Genomic DNA, 19,213 nt, shown 5'->3' with positions numbered 1-19,213 from the left:
CTCCCAGAATCCCTCACCTCTCCAGTCATATCCATCTGTTATTACATAGATAAGAATGAGGTCATGTGACATCACTCCCAGAATCCCTCACCTCTCCAGTCATATCCATCTGTTATTCCATAGATAAGAATGAGGTCATGTGACATCACTCCCAGAATCCCTCACCTCTCCAGTCATATCCATCTGTTATTACATAGATAAGAATGAGGTCATGTGACATCACTCCCAGAATCCCTCACCTCTCCAGTCATATCCATCTGCTATTACATAGATAAGAATGAGGTCATGTGACATCACTCCCAGAATCCCTCACCTCTCCAGTCATATCCATCTGTTATTACATAGATAAGAATGAGGTCATGTGACATCACTCCCAGAATCCCTCACCTCTCCAGTCATATCCATCTGTTATTACATAGATAAGAATGAGGTCATGTGACATCACTCCCAGAATCCCTCACCTCTCCAGTAAGCCGGAAGAGTATCTGTAGGGTGAGGTTTATGATCCTGTCGGCCATCTTGTTCCTGTCTCTCTCCATGGTTGATGGGTCATCCAGGAGAATTCTCTTATATAGAAGATATCAGCAGAGGATCCTGGATTGGAGAAACCTGAAGGGAAGAAGAGGAGACGATGATAAACCGCACCAGATTCTATGGAGAAATAAAATCCATTTCCTGGAGATAATCTGGGGAAACATCTGAGGAGACATTATAGTCACAATGATTTCGGATGAGTTCTCCTCTATGACAACGTCCTCGGAAATTACCAGAAAATCTTTCAGAATCTTTGGCGGCAAAAAACAAAATACAGAAGAATAAACACCGAGAACACGAAAAGAAAGACAAGAAGGTAAACGTAAAGAAAAGAGAAGGAAAAGGGAGGATAGAGGGTGAAGGGAAACAAGGGGGGGGGGAAGCATAAGGCGGGATGTCTCAGCCACACCCCCTTGTGATGTCACAGCCACACACCCTCGTGATGTCACAGCCACACCCCCTCGTGATGTCACAGCCACACCCCCTCGTGATGTCACAGTCACACCCCTCATGATGTCACAGCCCCACCCCCTCCATTCATGTCTATGGGAGGGGGCGTGTCGGCAGAGCCTGGATCCACAGAGGAGTCGGCCCAGTTCTCCATAAACCTCCTTCTACAAGATGGCGGCGGCCGGGGAGACATGTGGACACCGCGGGGAGAGAACCAGAAGGAGAAGAAGAACCTGACATATTAGAGGTAAAGACATAACAGGAATAGGGCCACTAAGACAGGAGGGCGGGGCTTCTAGCTGGGGGCCAACTGGGCGGAGATATAGGAAATGAGTAAAGATGGCGGAATAACACAAACAGCAGCAGAAACAAGACAATATATTAACCCTTCTCTCACCAGGAGCAAAGATAAAATAATATTAAAGTAAAAACCACAAAAAATACAGAAATCAGAGGATGAGGGGATCGCCTCTATATAGGGGAGGGGGTGCGATTAACCCTTGTAAGGTTTTATTGTCAGTACAATGCATGGGTCATACCAGTGTGCGGGGGGGGGAGGAATATACCATCTGTGCTGCTGGGGGGACGTAAGGGAATCCTGACAGGGAGAGAACACACATACCTGTATCTGTAGAGGAGCCGTGTACTTACAGGACCTGCGATGATGTCACCGTCATGTGATCAGTCACATGGAGGAGTCACATGATCAGGGGCTGCTGCTCTAGGCTCATCTGCTCAGTGTATGCAGGACTCTACTGTCACATGACCATTATCACAGGTCCTTCAATCACAATCTCTTCTATCCTGCACTGCTCAGCCCCGCCCACTCCTGTCACATGATCCTCCCCACAGGTCCTTCAGCCATAGTCACTTATTTACTGCTAATCTTTGCCTCAAAATGTTACTGGTCACATGATTGTGACATCATCACAGGTCCTACACCTCCAGCATGTAGCAGATACAGAGCATGTCCTGGTGGAGCAGTCACTGCTGTTGTATGTGGAGATCTCTCAGAGCAGCAGCCCCTGATCATGTGACTCCTCCTCCATGTGACTGATCACATGACGGTGACATCATCGCAGGTCCTGTAAGCACACAGCTCCTCTACAGATACAGGTATGTGTGTGCGGTCACCATCAGATCAGGATTATTGGGGATACTATTAACCCATAAAGGACTAGTGCAGTGAAAAATAACATCCCCTATCCAAAGTATAGGGGATAAGATATAGATTGCGGGGGTCCAACTGCTGGGATCCCCTGCAATCTCCTGTATGGGGGCCCAGCAGTTTGCAGCAAGCGGGCGATTTGACCAGGTCTATGGAAGGAGGCGTGTTTGTATAGTGAAGGGCTGCAGGTCACCTCCCCGCCCATCCTGTCATCTGGTTAATTTCTTCTCTGGGTATTAGCCATTTCTTCCATACAGCAATCTAAGATGGCCGCCACTGTGGTCCTTGTGGCTGCTTCTAGCTCCTTCTTTACAGCCGCACAGCCTGTACACGAGGCACAGTGGTAACATATGGTCTCTCCTCAGAGGATTCTCCCTCAGCCTTCTCTGCTCGGGCCCCTCTGTTCCTTCCCCTTTGTTACCACAAACAACGATGAAAAGGGTCCATAACATGGGTACCTGGAGGGACAACATCCACGTCAGGATTCAAACTCCCGACATAGTGTGGTACCAACCCTGGAGACCAGATTGGCTTTCTGCCCCATTTCAGGACAATTATGTAACATTCCGGGACAATAATTCCCAGTGTGACGCGGATCCATTCACCTATGATCCCACCAACACTTTATGTGAATCCGAGTACGAAAAGCGCAGAAATGTGTCATGTGACCGCGTCAGTAACTGAGGAGGACAATGTGGTAAACGCTGTTATAATACAGGACAGATGTCAGCGCCGTTTACCCAATATGACCGTTATATCCAATGATCAAGTCCTGATGAAAGTCATCGCCCCCGACCGTCTCCCGTAACTCCAGGATTATGATCGTGCTCTGTATCCTGGTGAGATAGAGGACATTGAGGGGGAGTGGAGACACCTTCCGAAACCAGGAGATTGTCATTAACCCTGACTTGGCATTTCTTCTAGATCATAAGCCCAGCCGTACGGCCCGAATGGTCATCCGTAATGATGATGTCACCGTGGTATGCTGCGCTCTACTTTTGAGGATTTCTGCAACAACTAATCAGTGCGCGATTTATCAGTAAAGGAAATCATCGACAGCGATTACCAATATTGATTTTAATCGAAAATGTCCATTAATCCCTTCTCATCCCCCATGTGATCACCGTCCAACAGAGAAAGTGAGGTCCTGTTCCTGGAGCTCGGAGAAGACAACGGGCCGGATCCTGTGTAGAATGCAGGAAATAGAAAGCGAAAGCTCCCAGGAAAAAATATAGTTAAAAAGCCAAAAAACCTAACCCCCCCAATAGACACGTCAGTAAGAACAAGACAGCATTGGATTCCTGTCTCCATATTCTACCCATCCCCCATGACTCCGCCCCAGACTATGATGGATCCCTGACTAGGTTTACAGCCTCCATGATTGTGACTATAATGTCTCCTCAGATGTTTCCCCAGATTATCTCCAGGAAATGGATTTTATTTCTCCATAGAATCTGGTGCGGTTTATCATCGTCTCCTCTTCTTCCCTTCAGGTTTCTCCAATCCAGGATCCTCTGCTGATATCTTCTATATAAGAGAATTCTCCTGGATGACCCATCAACCATGGAGAGAGACAGGAACAAGATGGCCGACAGGATCATAAACCTCACCCTACAGATACTCTTCCGGCTTACTGGAGAGGTGAGGGATTCTGGGAGTGATGTCACATGACCTCATTCTTATCTATGTAATAAAAGATGGATATGACTGGAGAGGTGAGGGATTCTGGGAGTGATGTCACATGACCTCATTCTTATCTATGTAATAACAGATGGATATGACCAGAGAGGTTAGGGATTCTGGGAGTGATGTCACATGACCTCATTCTTATCTGTGTAATTACAGATGGATATGACTGGAGAGGTGAGGGATTCTGGGAGTGATGTCACATTACCTCATTCTTATCTATGTAATAACAGATGGATATGACTGGAGAGGTGGGGGATTCTGGGAGTGATGTCACATGACCTCATTCTTATGTGTGTAATAACAGATGGATATGACTGGAGAGGTGAGGGATTCTGGTAGTGATGTCACATGACCTCATTCTTATCTATGTAATAACAGATGAATATGACTGGAGAGGTGAGGGATTCTGGGAGTGATGTCACATGACCTCATTCTTATCTATGTAATAACAGATGGATATGACTGGAGAGGTGAGGGATTCTGGGAGTGATGTCACATGACCTCATTCTTATCTATGTAATAACAAATGGATATGACTGGAGAGGTGAGGGATTCTGGGAGTGATGTCACATGACCTCATTCTTGTCTATGGAATAACAGATGGATATGACTGGAGAGGTGAGGGATTCTGGGAGTGATGTCACATGACCTCATTCTTATCTATGGAATAACAGATGGATATGACTGGAGAGGTGAGGGATTCTGGGAATGTATGGGAATGTGATATTAATGTGTCTCTTCGTACACAGAATTACATAGTAGTGAAGAAGTCCTCTAGTGGGCGCTGTCGGGGAAGAACCCTGAGCCCAATCCCAGGGCTCCCACCTCACTCCCTGATACATGAGGAAATGGATGAACAGAAGATTCTAGAACTCATCAACAAGATGATGGAGCTGCTGACTGGAGAGGTGACCCTGCTGGGACATTATACAGTAATGGAGGGGTCTGGTGATGACTGGAGAGGTGACACTGCTGGGACATTATACAGTAATGGAGGGGTCTGGTGATGAATTGAGAGGTGACACTGCTGGGACATTATACAGTAATGGAGGGGTCTGGTGATGACTGGAGAGGTGACACTGCTGGGACATTATACAGTAATGGAGGGGTCTGGTGATGACTGGAGAGGTGACACTGCTGAGACATTATACAGTAATGGAGGGGTCTGGTGATGACTGGAGAGGTGACACTGGGACATTATACAGTAATGGAGGGGTCTGGTGATGACTGGAGAGTTGACACTGCTGGGACATTATACAGTAATGGAGGGGTCTGGTGATGACTGGAGAGGTGACACTGCTGGGACATTATACAGTAATGGAGGGGTCTGGTGATGACTGGAGAGGTGACACTGCTGGGACATTATACAGTAATGGAGGGGTCTGGTGATGACTGGAGAGGTGACACTGCTGGGACATTATACAGTAATGGAGGGGTCTGGTGATGACTGGAGAGGTGACACTGCTGGGACATTATACAGTAATGGAGGGGTCTGGTGATGACTGGAGAGGTGACACTGCTGGGACATTATACAGTAATGGAGGGGTCTGGTGATGACTGGAGAGGTGACACTGCTGGGACATTGTACAGTAATGGAGGGGTCTGGTGATGACTGGAGAGGTGACACTGCTGGGACATTATACAGTAATGGAGGGGTCTGGTGATGACTGGAGAGGTGACACTGCTGGGAATGCTGGGACATTATACAGTAATGGAGGGGTCTGGTGATGACTGGAGAAGTGACACTGCTGGGACATTGTACAGTAATGGAGGGGTCTGGTGATGACTGGAGAGGTGACACTGCTGGGACATTATACAGTAATGGAGGGGTCTGGTGATGACTGGAGAGGTGACACTGCTGGGACATTATACAGTAATGGAGGGGTCTGGTGATGACTGGAGAGGTGACACTGCTGGGACATTATACAGTAATGGAGGGGTCTGGTGATGACTGGAGAGGTGACACTGCTGGGACATTATACAGTAATGGAGGGGTCTGGTGATGACTGGAGAGGTGACACTGCTGGGACATTATACAGTAATGGAGGGGTCTGGTGATGACTGGAGAGGTGACACTGCTGGGAATGCTGGGACATTATACAGTAACACCACTGGAGGGGTCGGGGTGATGACTGTATCATTATGTGTCAGGTTCCTATAAGGTGTCAGGACGTGGCGGTCTATTTCTCCATGGAGGAGTGGGAGTATGTAGAAGGACACAAGGATCAGTACAAGGATCAGGTCATGATGGAGGATCAGCAGCCCCTCACATCACCAGGTAATAGACATGACTATATACACACGTCCTCTCATTATTTGTATATAAAGAATGAATTCAGTCTCTGTATGTGTTCCCTACAGTCAGATCCAGTAAGAGAACAGCACCAGAGAGGTGTCCCCGTCCTCTTCTTCCACAGGATGATCAGGTAGATGGAGATATTCCCTATGATCTGTAGAAGGGCTGTGAAGCTCTTGTGGTCAGTCCCCTCACCCTCCATGACTCCTCATCTCCTGCTCATATATAACATCCCACGTGACTTCTACTACTGTCTGATGACTTTTACTATATTTCTTCCACATGTTATGATTTAGGCAGAAGATCCGAACAATATTAATGCTCCAGAGACACATGTGAGCGGTGATGAGCAGAATAAGGAGGACATTCCTACAGGGAAAGAGATCATCTATATTAATGCTACAGACATAAGGGAAGAAGAAAAGACAGATTTGAGTGGTGATGAGCAGTATAAGGTGAACATTCAAACAGAGAAAGATCTAATCTATTTTAATGCTACAGACATAAAGGAAGAAGAAGAGACAGATGTGAGCAGTGATGAGCAGTATAAGGAGGACATTCCTACAGGGATAGATCTGATCTATATTAATACTACAGACATAAAAGAAGAGACAGATGTGAGCGGTGATGAGCAGTATATGGAGGACATTCCTACAGGTAACTGCCTAGGTGAGTAGTAACCACTTAATGCAGAGAGCAGTAACAGTTTCTGCTCAGTTACCGGTTGTAATAACTTTTGTATGGACTCCGATGGAAATTGTTTTTTTAATCAACTGGTGCTAAAAAGTTATTCAAAATCATCTTTAGCCTTCCAGTACTTATCAGCTGCTGTATGCTGCAGAGAAAGTTGTCTAGTTCTTTTCAGTCTGACCACAGTGCTCTCTGCTGACACCTCTGTCCGTGTCAGGAACTGTCCAGAGCAAGAGAGGTTAAAAACAAACAAATGTTTATCTCTAGGACAGGCTTGGTGGGCTCTCTTCTTCTTCTCCCCATTTTATTATGTGTCTCCTTTCTCCTTGGCACTAAGAACACTAAGGCCGGGTTCAAATGGCTGAAAAAGTGCAGAAAAAACTCCCAGAAAACACGGGCGACATTCCGCAGATTAGAATGCTCCGATAGCCGATAGGACGGCTCAGAAATGCTGCGTCTCGTATACTGTAATGCATTTCCGAGCGGAATCTGCAGAAAGAATACACAAGTCTATCTGGACAAGTCTAATCTGTAAATTCCATTGTGTGCACAGTGCAGCAGAATCTTATTGAAGTCACTTCGACAGCACATATACTAAAATCCAAGGATCGCTCTAGAGGTCCATGTAGCAGAAGCTCCAGACTGACTGTAAGGCAATTAGTGACACCCTCCTTGAAGATCGGGGAGAGGGTATGGTTGTTCCCCCACAACTTGATTCCCTGCACTTCTACCCCAAAAAATGGCTCCCCTGTATATTTTGCCCTACCACGTACTTTGACAGGTTAACCCGGTTTCCTATGGACTTACCTCGCGCCCTCCATGCGGACTTCCAAGGTCTTCCACATTTTATTCTTAACCACTAAAGGACTCAGGGCGTACCTGTACGTCCTGAGTCCCATTACCGGGGTCTAAACCGTTCTCCCGAGCATTGAACGCTTCAAACCCCATGGGTCCCGACTGCTATCAGCAGCCGGGACCCAAGGTTAATGCCGGGGCACGGCCAATTGTGCCGATGCCCGGCATTAACACTTTAGACGCCACGATCAAAGTTGATAACAGCATCTAAAACGAAACCAAAAGTTCCGCTGCAGCTCAGCTGAGCTGATCTGGACTATTGAGACAAAATTGTGATGTCCCGATCAGCTTACTGGACGGCGGGAGGGTCCTCACCTACCTCCTTGTCGTCCGATTGGCGATCTACTGCTTCATGCCTGCTTAGCAGGTTGGAGCAGCAGAGCGCTGATAACACTGATTAATGATATGCTATGGCATAGCATTGATCAGTGTATGCAATCAAAAGATTGCATGTTGTAGCTCCCTGTGAGGGCTAAAAAAAAGTTCATATACCATAAAAATATTAACAAAAAGCCATCAAAAAGTCCCATCAAAACAAAAATGGTACCGATAAAAACTACAGACCACGGCGCAAAAACCGCCCCGAACACGGAAAAATAAAAGTTATAGGGGTCAAAAGATGACAATTTTACATGGTGCATGTAGTTATAATTTTTTTTTTAAAGTAGTAAAATAAATAAAACCTACATAAATTGTGTATCCATGTAACTGTATGGACCTACAGAATAAAGATAAGGTGTAATTTTTACCGAAAATTGCAGTGCGTAGAAACGGAAGCCCTAAAAATTTGCTAATTTGCATTTTTTTTATTTCACCCCACAAATTTTTATTTTTTTTGTTTTGCAGCCAATTATGTTTTAAAATAAGTAATGTCATTACAAAGTACAATTGGTGATGCAAAAAACAAGCCCTTATATGGGTCTATAGGGGGGAAATTAAACTTATGATTTTTATCTTCTAAAAATCATAACACGTAATTTCCCCCCTATAGACACATATGACTTGTTTTTTGCATCACCAATTGTACTTTGTAATGACATTACTTATTTTAAATCAATAACAATAAGGAAGAAAATTTAAATAGCAAAAATGAAAATTTTTAAGGGGTTAAAGTTGTTGTTCTCTACACCTCACTACCTCCTTGACTGGGTCGGATTATGAGGTCTGCAGTATCCTTGACTCCCATGTGTCCAGGGGCGGCCTCCAGTATCTAATCCACTGGAAAGGCTATGGACCAGAGGAACGGTCCTGGGTTCCAGCTATAGATGTACGCGCTCCTGCCCTTCTCCGTGCCCTTCATGCTTAATCCCTTCACAAATATGTTGCTCCCGTATGTGGAGGGCTTGTTTAGAGGTGGGTACTGGGAGGGCTCTTGCCTTTGCTCCACTGCTGGTTTCTCAAACAGCAAAACCTCAGCTGATATTAATGAGCAGCTACTTATTTCCCTGGCTACCTTTCAGTCAGCCAGCCCCTTCCCTGCTGGGTCCTGGCTATTTAAAGGCAACAGTTCAAAGACCACCCAATTTGATTTTGTCGTACTTCTGGAAAAAATCATAACTACATGCAGGAAAATTTATACGTTTAAAATTGTCATCTTCTGACCCCTATAACATTTTTGTTTTTCCGCGTACAGGGCGGTATGATGGCTTATCTTTTGCGCCATGATCTGAAGTTTTTAGCGGTACCATTTGTATTGATTGGACTTTTTGTTCGCTTTTTATAAATTTCTTCATGATATAAAAAGTGAACAAAAATACGCTATTTTTGACTTTAGAATTTTCTTGCGCTTACGCCATTGACCGTGCGGTTTAATTAATGATATATTTTTATAATTTGGATGTTTCCGCACACGGCGATATCACATATGTTTGTTTTTATTTACACTTTTTTTTATGGGAAAAGGGGCGATTCAAATTTTTATTATGGAAGGGGTTAAATTACCTTTATTTACTTTTTTTTTCCACTTTTTTTTGCAATGTTATAGCTCCCATAGGAGACTATAACACTGCACACACTGATCTTTTACACTGATCATTGTTATCCCACAGGGGACTATAACACTGCACACATTGATCTTTTACATTGATCACTGTTATCCCATAGGAGACTATAAGACTGCACACACTGATCTTTTACATTGATCTTTGTTATCCCATAGGATAACATTGATCAATGATTCTGCTGCTTGACTGCTCATGCCCGGATCTCAGGCACTGAGCAGTCATTCAGCGATCGGACACCAGGAGGCAGGTAGGGGGACCCTCCTTGTGTCCTACAGCTGTTCGGGATGCCGCGATTTTACTACGGCGGTTCCGAACAGCCCACTGAGCTAGCCGGTGGTAGTTTAGTTTCACTTCAGATGTGGCAATCAACTTTGAACGCCTCGTCTAAAGGGTTAATAGTGCGTGGCACCGCGATCAGTGCCGCGCGCTATTAGTTACTGGTCCCGGCTGTGGCCCCGCATTATAGAAAGGGAGCGGACTCAGGGCATACAGGTACTCCCTTGGTACTTAACAGGTTAATGATGTAGCCAGTTATAATTTTTGCATCTTTAATTTTTTCCTCCCCCGTTAATAGACACAGACATGTATTTTGCAGGATCCACTGTAAGTGATAATGAAATCCTTCATTCCCATAAAATATTCTATAAAACTGGAAAAAATGATTATTTGTGAGGTGAAACTGAAAAGAAAATGCACTTTTGCTAATTTGATTCTTAGGTCAGTACGATTTAAACGATTCCCAATTTACATATTTTTTTATGACTAGTTTAAAAAAATGTTTTATTCTTTTTAAAATATATATATATTCTTAAATATGCCCTGAGCTTACTCCTTTAACTTTTCTGTTAGTTAAAGGGGTTCTCCGGCGCTTAGACATCTTATCCCCTATCCAAAGGATAGGGGATAAGATGCCTGATCGCGCGGGGGTCCCGTCGCTGGGGACCCCCGTGATCTTGCACGCCGCACCCCAGTTAAAATCAGCCCCTGGAGCGTGTTCTCTATCACGCCCCCTCCCGTAGGCTTGCATTGAGGGGCGGAGCATGATGTCACACGGGGGCGCAGGCGTGACGTCACATGCTGTCGGCCCTGTGGTCGCCAGTAATCAGACCCGGAGCGAACACGCTGCGGGGACTGATTTTAACTGGGTTGTGGCGTGCAAGATCACAGGGGTCCCCAGCGACGGGACCCCCGCGATCAGGCATCTTATCCCCTATCCTTTGGATAGGGTATAAGATGTCTAAGCACCGGAGAACCCCTTTAACCCCTTCCCGACCTATGACATACCTGTACGTCATGGGTGGCAAGGTGTTCCCGACCCATGACATACAGGTACGTCATGGACATTACTGCCGCTACTCGCGGCATCCCGCAGCGCCCGGAAAGATGGTGGCAATCACTGATAGCCAGCCATCTTACCGTGCGACCACGGGGGGTTTCATCCCCCACCCCCCCCCAGCGATCGCTGCTATCAGCTGGTCAAATCTGACTAGCTGATAGCAGCGTTTCGCTATCAGAATACTTAGCAGCGCGGTGTGTGAGTTCCGATCACGGGGATCGGGACACACACCGCTCTGCTAAGTGTCCCTGTCCCGTCCCCCGGCGTCACTTACCCGTCGGAGTTGTGTCCCGAGCGGTCCCGGCGTCCTCCGTGCGGTCCCGACGTCCTCCGTGCGGTCCCGGCTGCGCTGCGTCCCGGAGGTGAGTTTCCGGCAGCAGGGCGGCATCTTCATTGGCAGCAGTGAGATCGCCGTAAAGCGATCTCACTGCTGCCTCTGAGAGTTTCAAAACTGCAACTCCCAGCATGCCCAGACAGCCTTTGGCTTTCTGGGCATGCTGGGAGTTGTAGTTTTGCAACATCTGGAGGTCCACAGTTTGGAGACCACTGTATAATGGTCTCCAATCTGTGCTCTTCCAGATGTTGCAAAACTACAAATCTCAGCATGCTCAGTCTGTCCAGGCATGCTGGGAGTTGTAGTTCTCTAACATCTGGAAGAGCACAGATTGGAGACCATTATACAGTGGTCTCCAAACTGTGGACCTCCAGATGTTGCAAAACTACAACTCCCAGCATGCCCAGACTGCCCAAGCATGCTGGAAGTTGTAGTTCGGCAACATCTGATCCTTCAGATATTGCCGAACTACAACTTCCAGCATGCCTTGGCAGTCTGGGCATGCTGGGAGTTGTAGTTTTGCAACATCTGGAGGCACACTAGTTGGGAAACATTGTCCGTTTCCTACCTCAGTGCCTCCAGCTGTTGCAATTGTTGCAAAACTATAACTCCCAGCATGCACTGACAGACCATGCATGCTGGGAGTTGTAGTTTTGCAACAGCTGGAGGCACACTGGTTTGGAAACACTAAGTTTGGTTGCAAAACACTTGAAAGTTTATTACTTAACTTAGTGTTTCCAAACCAGTGTTCCTCCAGCTGTTGCAAAACTACAACTCCCAGCATGCACGGACAGCCAAAGGGCATGCTCGGAGTTTGCAACAGCTGGATGTTTGCCCCCTCCCCCCAATGTGAATGTACAGGGTACACTCACATGGGCGGAGGTTTACAGTGAGTGCTGCAAGTTTGAGATGGGGCAAATTTTGCGCTGCAGCTCAAACTTCCAGCGGCAAACTTGCTGTGAACCTCTGCCCATGTGACTGTACCCTAAAAACACTACACTACACTGACACTAACCTAAAATAAAAAGTAAAAAACACTACATATACACATACCCCTACACAGCCCCCCTCCCCCCAAAAAATGAAAAACGTCTGGTACGCTACTGTTTCCAAAACGGAGCCTCCAGCTGTTGCAAAATAATAACTCCCAGTATTGCCGGACAGCCATTGACTGTCCAGGCATGCTGGGAGTTTTGCAACAGCTGGAGGCACCCTGTTTGGGAATCACTGGCGTAGAATACCCCTATGTCCACCCCTATGCAATCCCTAATTCAGGCCTCAAATGCGCATGGCGCTCTCTCACTTTGGAGCCCTGTCGTATTTCAGGGCAACAGTTTTGGGACACATATGGGGTATCGCCGTACTCGGGAGAAATTGCCTTACAAATTTTGGGGGGCTTTTTCTTCTTTAACCCCTTATAAAAAGGTGAAGTTGGGGTCTACACCAGCATGTTAGTGTAAAAAAATAAATTTTTTACACTGACATGCTGGTGTTGCCCTATACTTTTCATTTTCACAAGAGGTAAAAGGGAAAAAAGACCCTCTAAATTTGTAATGCAATTTCTCCTGAGTACGGAGATACCCCATATGTGGGCGCAAAGTGCTCTGGGGGCGCACAGCAAGGCCCAGAAGGGAGAGTGTACCATGTACATTTGAGGCGATTTGCACAGGGGTGGCTGATTGTTACAGCAGTTCTGACAAACGCAAAACAATAAATATCCATATGTGACCCCATTTTGGAAACTACACCCTTCACGGAATGTAATAAGGGGTGCAGTGAGCATTTACACCCCACTGGTGTATGACAGATTTTTGGAACAGTGGTCTGTGAAAATGAAAAATAAAATTTTTGATTTGCACAGTCCACCGTTTCAAATATCTGTCAAACGCCAGTGGGGTGTAAATGCTCACTGCACCCCTTATTACATTCCATGAGGGGTATAGTTTCCAAAATGGGGTCACATGTGGGGGGGTCCACTGTTCTGGCACCATAGGGGCTTCCTAAATGGGACATGCCCCCCAAAAACCCTTTCAGAAAAACTCACTCTCCAAAATCCCATTGTCGCTCCTTCCCTTCTGAGCCCTCTACTGCGCCCGCCGAACACTTTACATACGCATATGAGGTATTTCCTTACTCGAGAGAAATTGGGTTACAAATTTTAGGGTGATTTCTCTCCTTTTACCCCTTGTAAAAATTAAAAAATTGGGTCTACAAGAAAATGCGAGTGTAAAAAATGAAGATTTAGAATTTTCTCCTTCACTTTGCTGCTATTCCTGTGAAACACCTAAAGGGTTAAAACACTTACTGAATGTCATTTTGAATACTTTGGGGGGTGCAGTTTTTATAATGGGGTCATTTATGGGGTATTTCTAATATGAAGATCCTTAAAATCCACTTCCAACCTGAACTGGGCCCTGAAAAATTACGATTTTGAAAATCTTGAGAAAAATTGGAAAATTGCTGCGGAACTTTGAAGCCCTCTGGTGCCCTCCAAAAGTAAAAACTTGTCAATTTTTTTATGCAGACACAAAGTAGACATATTGAATATGTGAATCAATATGTAATTTATTTGGAATATCCATTTTCCTTTCAAGCAGAGACTTTCAAAGTTAGAAAAATGCTAAATTTTCAAAATTTTCATGAAATTTTTAGATTTTTTTACCAAGAAAGGATAAAAATATCAGTGAAATTTTACCGATAAAATAAAGTAGAATATGTCACGAAAAAACAATCTCGGAATCAGAATGATAAGTAAAAGCATTCCAAAGTTATTAATGTTTAAAGTGACAGTGGTCAGATTTTCAAAAAATGCCCAGGTCATGAAGGTGAAAATGGGCTGGGTCATGAAGGGGTTAATTACTGTAACTGGGTCATGTGGTGATAAGTCTGACCCACAGAAAATCAGAGTTTAATGTGTCAGGGTAAGTGGTCAGTCCTAGGTCAGCTGACTCCCTATGAACTACAGGATGACATCATCACATATCAGATTATCCTGGAAGCTCCCAGAAACCTCCTCTCCCAGCTCTATCTGTATACTGCTGCTTTCTCTATGGGATCAAGATATATTGTAGTTATACACCTGCCCTCTAGTTATATATGTATACTGCTGCTGCTATCTCTAAGGGATCAGTATATATCATAGTTATACACCTCCCCTCCAGCTCTATCTATATACTGTTATCATCTCTATAGGATCAGTATATATAGTAGTTGGCTCCTCTCTTTAACCCTTTCCTCTTCTGTCTTTCTCCTTTCTTCCTTTTCTGGTGGGTAGTGTGGGGGGTCCCTCTGCCCAAGGGAGGGAATTCTTTCCAGCTCAGTCTAGGGTCCTACCCTATCCGTGGTGGCTCAGGAGGTGTTACCTGCTCAAGTTTAAAGTGTTTGTGGTATGGGGGTGTGATATAGGGCAGATGGAACTATCCTAGGGGCAGATGGCATTAACCCCTTGTGTTTGTGACGCCAGGGTATGGTTTATCCTCAATACCACCCGAAGGTATGCCGCTGGATCCTGGGCTAGGCACGGGGGCAATAAGGAATCTGACGCCAAGATACGGACAACGGTAGCTTTACTGAGGTTAGACAGGTGGAAAAGTCTATACAGTTCAGCCAGGGCCAGAGGAGGTGACCAGGGATTTCAGAGACCTGAAGGGCTTGCTGGGACTTGTAGTAGCTGTGGACATTTTAGTGCAGGCCACTTTGACTAGACAAATGATGACTGTGACAGACTTGACTGATGACTGACAATACTGTGACTGTGGTTACTTGCAGGTTTGTATCTTGTGGCTGCAGACTGGACTTGAGGCTCCTATGACTCTGAACACCCTCCTAGGCTCCACTTCACTGGACCTCAGCTTAGCAGAAAGAGAGAGAGCTAGCTCCTCCCAGGGCTTTTATAGGGGAGGTCCCATTGGTCACATGGTCACTGATACCTCCTGGGTAACAATCAAATGATAACTCACATGTTAAAGGGGTATTCAAGGAAAAAACTTTTTTTTATATATATCAACTGGCTCCAGAAAGTTAAACAGATTTGTAAATTACTTCTATTAAAAAATCTTAATCCTTTCAGTACTTATGAGTTTCTGAAGTTAAGGTTGTTCTTTTCTGTCTAAATCCTCTCTGATGACACGTGTCTCGGGAAACGCCCAGTTAAGAAGAGGTTTGCTATGGGGATTTGCTTCTAAACTGGGCGGTTCCCGAGACACGTGTCATTAGAGAGCTCTTAGACAGAAAAGAACAACCTTAACTTTAGAAGCTCATTAGTACTGAAAGGATTAAGATTTCTTAATAGATTATTTTTTTTTCCTCTTTTCTTCTTCTTTACATATTATATTTATAGTGAGGTATACTGGTTGCTTCCTTTAACTAAGGAAGACTTGTATTATAATAGCATTTTTATGTTTGTTTCTCTGTGTTTGTATATATAATATAAAACTACAAAAAAAAAAAAAAAGATTTATTAATAGAAGTAATTTATAAATCTGTTTAACTTTCTGGAGCCAGTTGATATATATATATATAAAAGTTTTTTCCTGGATAACCGATAACCCCTTTTAACCTTTCCTAAAGTGACAAGGCTTTCTTCACACATTACACAGTATAATACATGGTAAACATATGTTCATTGGGGGGGGAGGGGGGCAGGTGCAAGGGGGGGCCCAGGGGACACTGAGGGAAGGTTGCCCGACAGGACAGCAAGGGTACTTGGTAATAACTCCCATACTGCGCCACCACATGTTACTCCGCCCACAGACACCTTATCCCCTACCCAAAGGATAGGTGATAAGATGTCTCATCACGGGGGTCCTGCAGCTGTTATCTCCGTGCAACACCCGGCATTCTAAACAGTATGTTAACAGTGCCGAGTTTGGGTGGCCGGGATGTTATGTCACGCCCCCTCCATTCATGTCTATGGGAGGGGGCGTGGCATGATGTCACATCTCCGGCCGCCCAAACCAAGCATTCTGAAAAAAACTTTAGGGAATGTCGGGTGCTGCACAGAGATCACGGCGGTCCCCAGTGGTAGGACCCCCACAATCAGACATCTTATCCCCTATCCTTTGTATCCTGTGGGCGGAGCACACCTTTAAAATTCCCGGTAGAGGGATACACTGGGATTGGGATCCCACGGGACCCAACTCCAAATACGCAGATGGTCAGGAGGCTGCTGCGTACGGGCAGTCAGGCACTATGGCTGCGGGTCTCACACTCAGAGTGCCCCTCCCAATAGTCTCCTCCCCCTGCCACCGGCTAAGGTGTCATTTTTACTGAAAAGTGCTCTGCATAGAAATGGAAAGTTTACATGGGGAGTATGTGCAGAGCATTGCACCCTAGTGTCTGTACATTCCTATGTTAGCGGGCGGGATTGGACAGGCATTTTAGCAGGAGTGGAGCAAACACCCTACACGCATGGGTAAATTGGTCAAAAAAATAATTGGGAGCGGGCGGGAGTGGGATTGAACAACCAGTTCTGCGCAGGCTCTAGTTCCCGGTTTAGGTTGTATTGTGTCTGTAGTCAGTGACTGTGTTATGCAGCTGTCCTCACTCTGTATACATCATGCTGTGCTGAATGGGATTTTGTCATAGACTTCCATGGTCTGTACTTACACTGTACGTCTCTTTACTCACTTTTTACTAAAATAAGTTTAAATAAAAAAAATGGAGTAAAAGATAACACTATGTTATACATACCGATCGTACCAACCTGATCTATGAGGAGAACAAGTCAATTTTAGGGCACATAACATGATTGCTAGGACTCTGTCACTGCCGGGACTCTGCTATTCATACAGCCTGTCTATGGTCGGCTCTAATGGATCAATGCAGTAAATACTGTACTGATCTGTATGAGCAATCCAATGACTGCTCATACAAGTCCTACAGAGGGACCAAAAAGTGTATAGAAAAAAAAATCTAAAGATGTTTTTAAAAATGTACATTTTTCAAAAAACGTTTTTTTGCTTTTTGTTGTAATTGTTTTTAAAAAGTAGTAAAGTGTAACAAAAACTATGCAAATTAGATATCGCTGTGATTGAACGGACTTATATTTTAATGCACAGTAAATGAAGGGTGTTAATACAATGTAAGATCGGTCCCACTAAAAAACTGCTCTCAAACACAGTGTAGATGGAAAAATAAAAGAGTTATGGCTATGAGGAGAGGAGGAAAAAATGAAAACACAAAAGCTTAAGGATTGTTAAGGGGTTAATAAGGGTTGTCCTTAAGGGTTGTTAAGGGGTTAATACTAATAATAAAATCTGTGTTATTCTCTGCAGATTCTTGTACCAGGAGATCAGAGGAGAATCTTATATCTTCAGATTATAAAGCAGATGATGATATCACACAAGATACATATGAAGAACATTCCATTATCCCAGATACACCCTCAGCCCTTCACAGCCAAGATCTGTCATCTCATCCTTATATACAGGTCCTGTCTTCTCATTCATCACAGGATGTTCAGCAAAATAAAGGTCACAGAAGGGGTGTTGGACATCAGCAAGCTCATACAGTATATAAACCATATTCATGTTCAGAATGTTGGAAATGTTATACTTCTAAATTCGATCTTGTTGTACATCAAAGAACTCACACAGGAGATAAGCCATTTTCATGCTCAGAATGTGCAAAATGTTTTACTTCTAATTCAGGTCTTGTTCAACATCAAAGAACTCACACAGAAGAGAAGCCGTTTTCATGTTCAGAATGTGGGAAATGTTTTACTTTTAAATCAAGTCTTGTTAGACATCAAATAACTCACACAGGAGAGAAGCCATTTTCATGTTCAGAATGTGGGAAATGTTTTACTCACAAATCAACTCTTTATAAACATCAAATAACTCACACAGGAGAGAAGCCATTTTCATGTACAGAATGTGGTAAATGTTATACTGAGAAAGCAAATCTTGTTTATCATCAAAGAACTCACACAGGGGAGAAGCCATTCTCATGTGCAGAGTGTGGAAAATGTTTTGCTAAGAAATCAATTCTTGGTGAACATAAACGAACTCACACAGGGGAGAAGCCATTTCCATGTGCAGAATGTGGGAAATGTTTTACTCAGCAATCAAGTCTTGTTAATCATAAAAGAACTCACACAGGAGAGAAGCCAATTCAGAGCAGTAAATGATGCAGATAACACATCTATATATTAACCATGTACATAGGATATCTGACATTTATACATATATCATATACTGCATCTCCAAACTTGTTACCAATTGTTAATAAAAGTTTTCTTTCTTATATTATTTATTATTCTTATAATCATCTCCGCACACTGGACTTATAATAAATGTAATATTGTCCCTGACGTTGTATATAGGGAATGTAACGCGTCAGTGTTGTCCCCGCCCCCTTCTCATTATGATTATAGAGACTTTAATTCAAGGCATCAGACAGGATCCGCGCGTCTCCCTTGAAGATCGTCTCTTCTGAACATAAGACGCTGCAGATACTTTTATTTATCACAAACCCTAGACCAGTGTTTCCCGTCTTGACGTCTATTTTCGGTCTCAGATCATAAAATCCATTTTTCTATATGAGAAGTCGTCAATATCTCAGCGTCCCCCGGGTTCAGTAAACATCGGTGTAATTCTTTTCCTTTTCTTTGTCCTCCCCGGGGTATAAAATCCCTAGAGATCTGATCACATCTGGTACAAGATCTCTTTACTTCACACTTTGCGCCATTATTACACGGATTGAAGACCCAGTTACACGCTCGTAAATTCCCATATATGTCGTGGATTGGAAGGAAAAAGGTTCTTAAATCTTATATTTACCAATAATATTTTATATTTTTACAGTCCGTCCCTATCATAGTACGGAATTGTTATTTTTCTTCTATCCGATGGTTATT

General features: G+C 44.3%; 2 protein-coding genes across 6 annotated transcripts in view; one reads left to right on the top strand and one right to left on the bottom strand.

Annotated features, from left to right (window-relative positions):
- The window catches only part of LOC130297953 (zinc finger protein 84-like), a 73,500-nt gene that overhangs the window by 10,476 nt on the left and 43,811 nt on the right, over positions 1-19,213 (bottom strand). The gene's annotated exons all lie outside the window — the stretch shown is intronic.
- Positions 1,085-18,569, top strand: LOC130297944 (oocyte zinc finger protein XlCOF7.1-like). 5 transcript variants are annotated; one of them, XM_056550801.1, is made up of 7 exons: positions 1,085-1,231; positions 3,646-3,793; positions 4,591-4,749; positions 5,993-6,119; positions 6,203-6,267; positions 6,434-6,806; positions 17,631-18,569. In XM_056550801.1, the coding sequence occupies exons 2-7, from the start codon at positions 3,716-3,718 to the stop codon at positions 18,482-18,484; spliced, it is 1,656 nt and encodes a 551-aa protein (XP_056406776.1). In that variant the 5' UTR covers positions 1,085-1,231; positions 3,646-3,715; the 3' UTR covers positions 18,485-18,569. The 5 variants fall into 5 exon arrangements, with proteins under 5 accessions (XP_056406776.1, XP_056406778.1, XP_056406775.1 ...); XM_056550803.1 differs by lacking the exon at positions 1,085-1,231 and adding an exon at positions 1,986-2,100 and having other exon boundaries at positions 6,434-6,794; XM_056550800.1 differs by lacking the exon at positions 1,085-1,231 and adding an exon at positions 1,986-2,100.

This window comes from Hyla sarda (assembly GCF_029499605.1).
Source record: "Hyla sarda isolate aHylSar1 chromosome 1 unlocalized genomic scaffold, aHylSar1.hap1 SUPER_1_unloc_11, whole genome shotgun sequence".
NCBI classification, from domain to species: Eukaryota; Metazoa; Chordata; class Amphibia; order Anura; family Hylidae; genus Hyla; species Hyla sarda.
This window is presented reverse-complemented; position numbering and strand designations above follow the sequence as displayed.

Excerpts from the sequence above, each read along its gene's own strand:
- LOC130297944 (XM_056550801.1), top strand. The coding sequence starts at position 3,716 with ATGGAGAGAGACAGGAACAAGATGGCCGACAGGATCATAAACCTCACC. Across the intron at positions 4,750-5,992 it reads TGGAGCTGCTGACTGGAGAG|GTTCCTATAAGGTGTCAGGA; the intron begins GTGACCCTGCTG and ends ATTATGTGTCAG. Across the intron at positions 6,807-17,630 it reads TCCTACAGGTAACTGCCTAG|ATTCTTGTACCAGGAGATCA; the intron begins GTGAGTAGTAAC and ends TATTCTCTGCAG.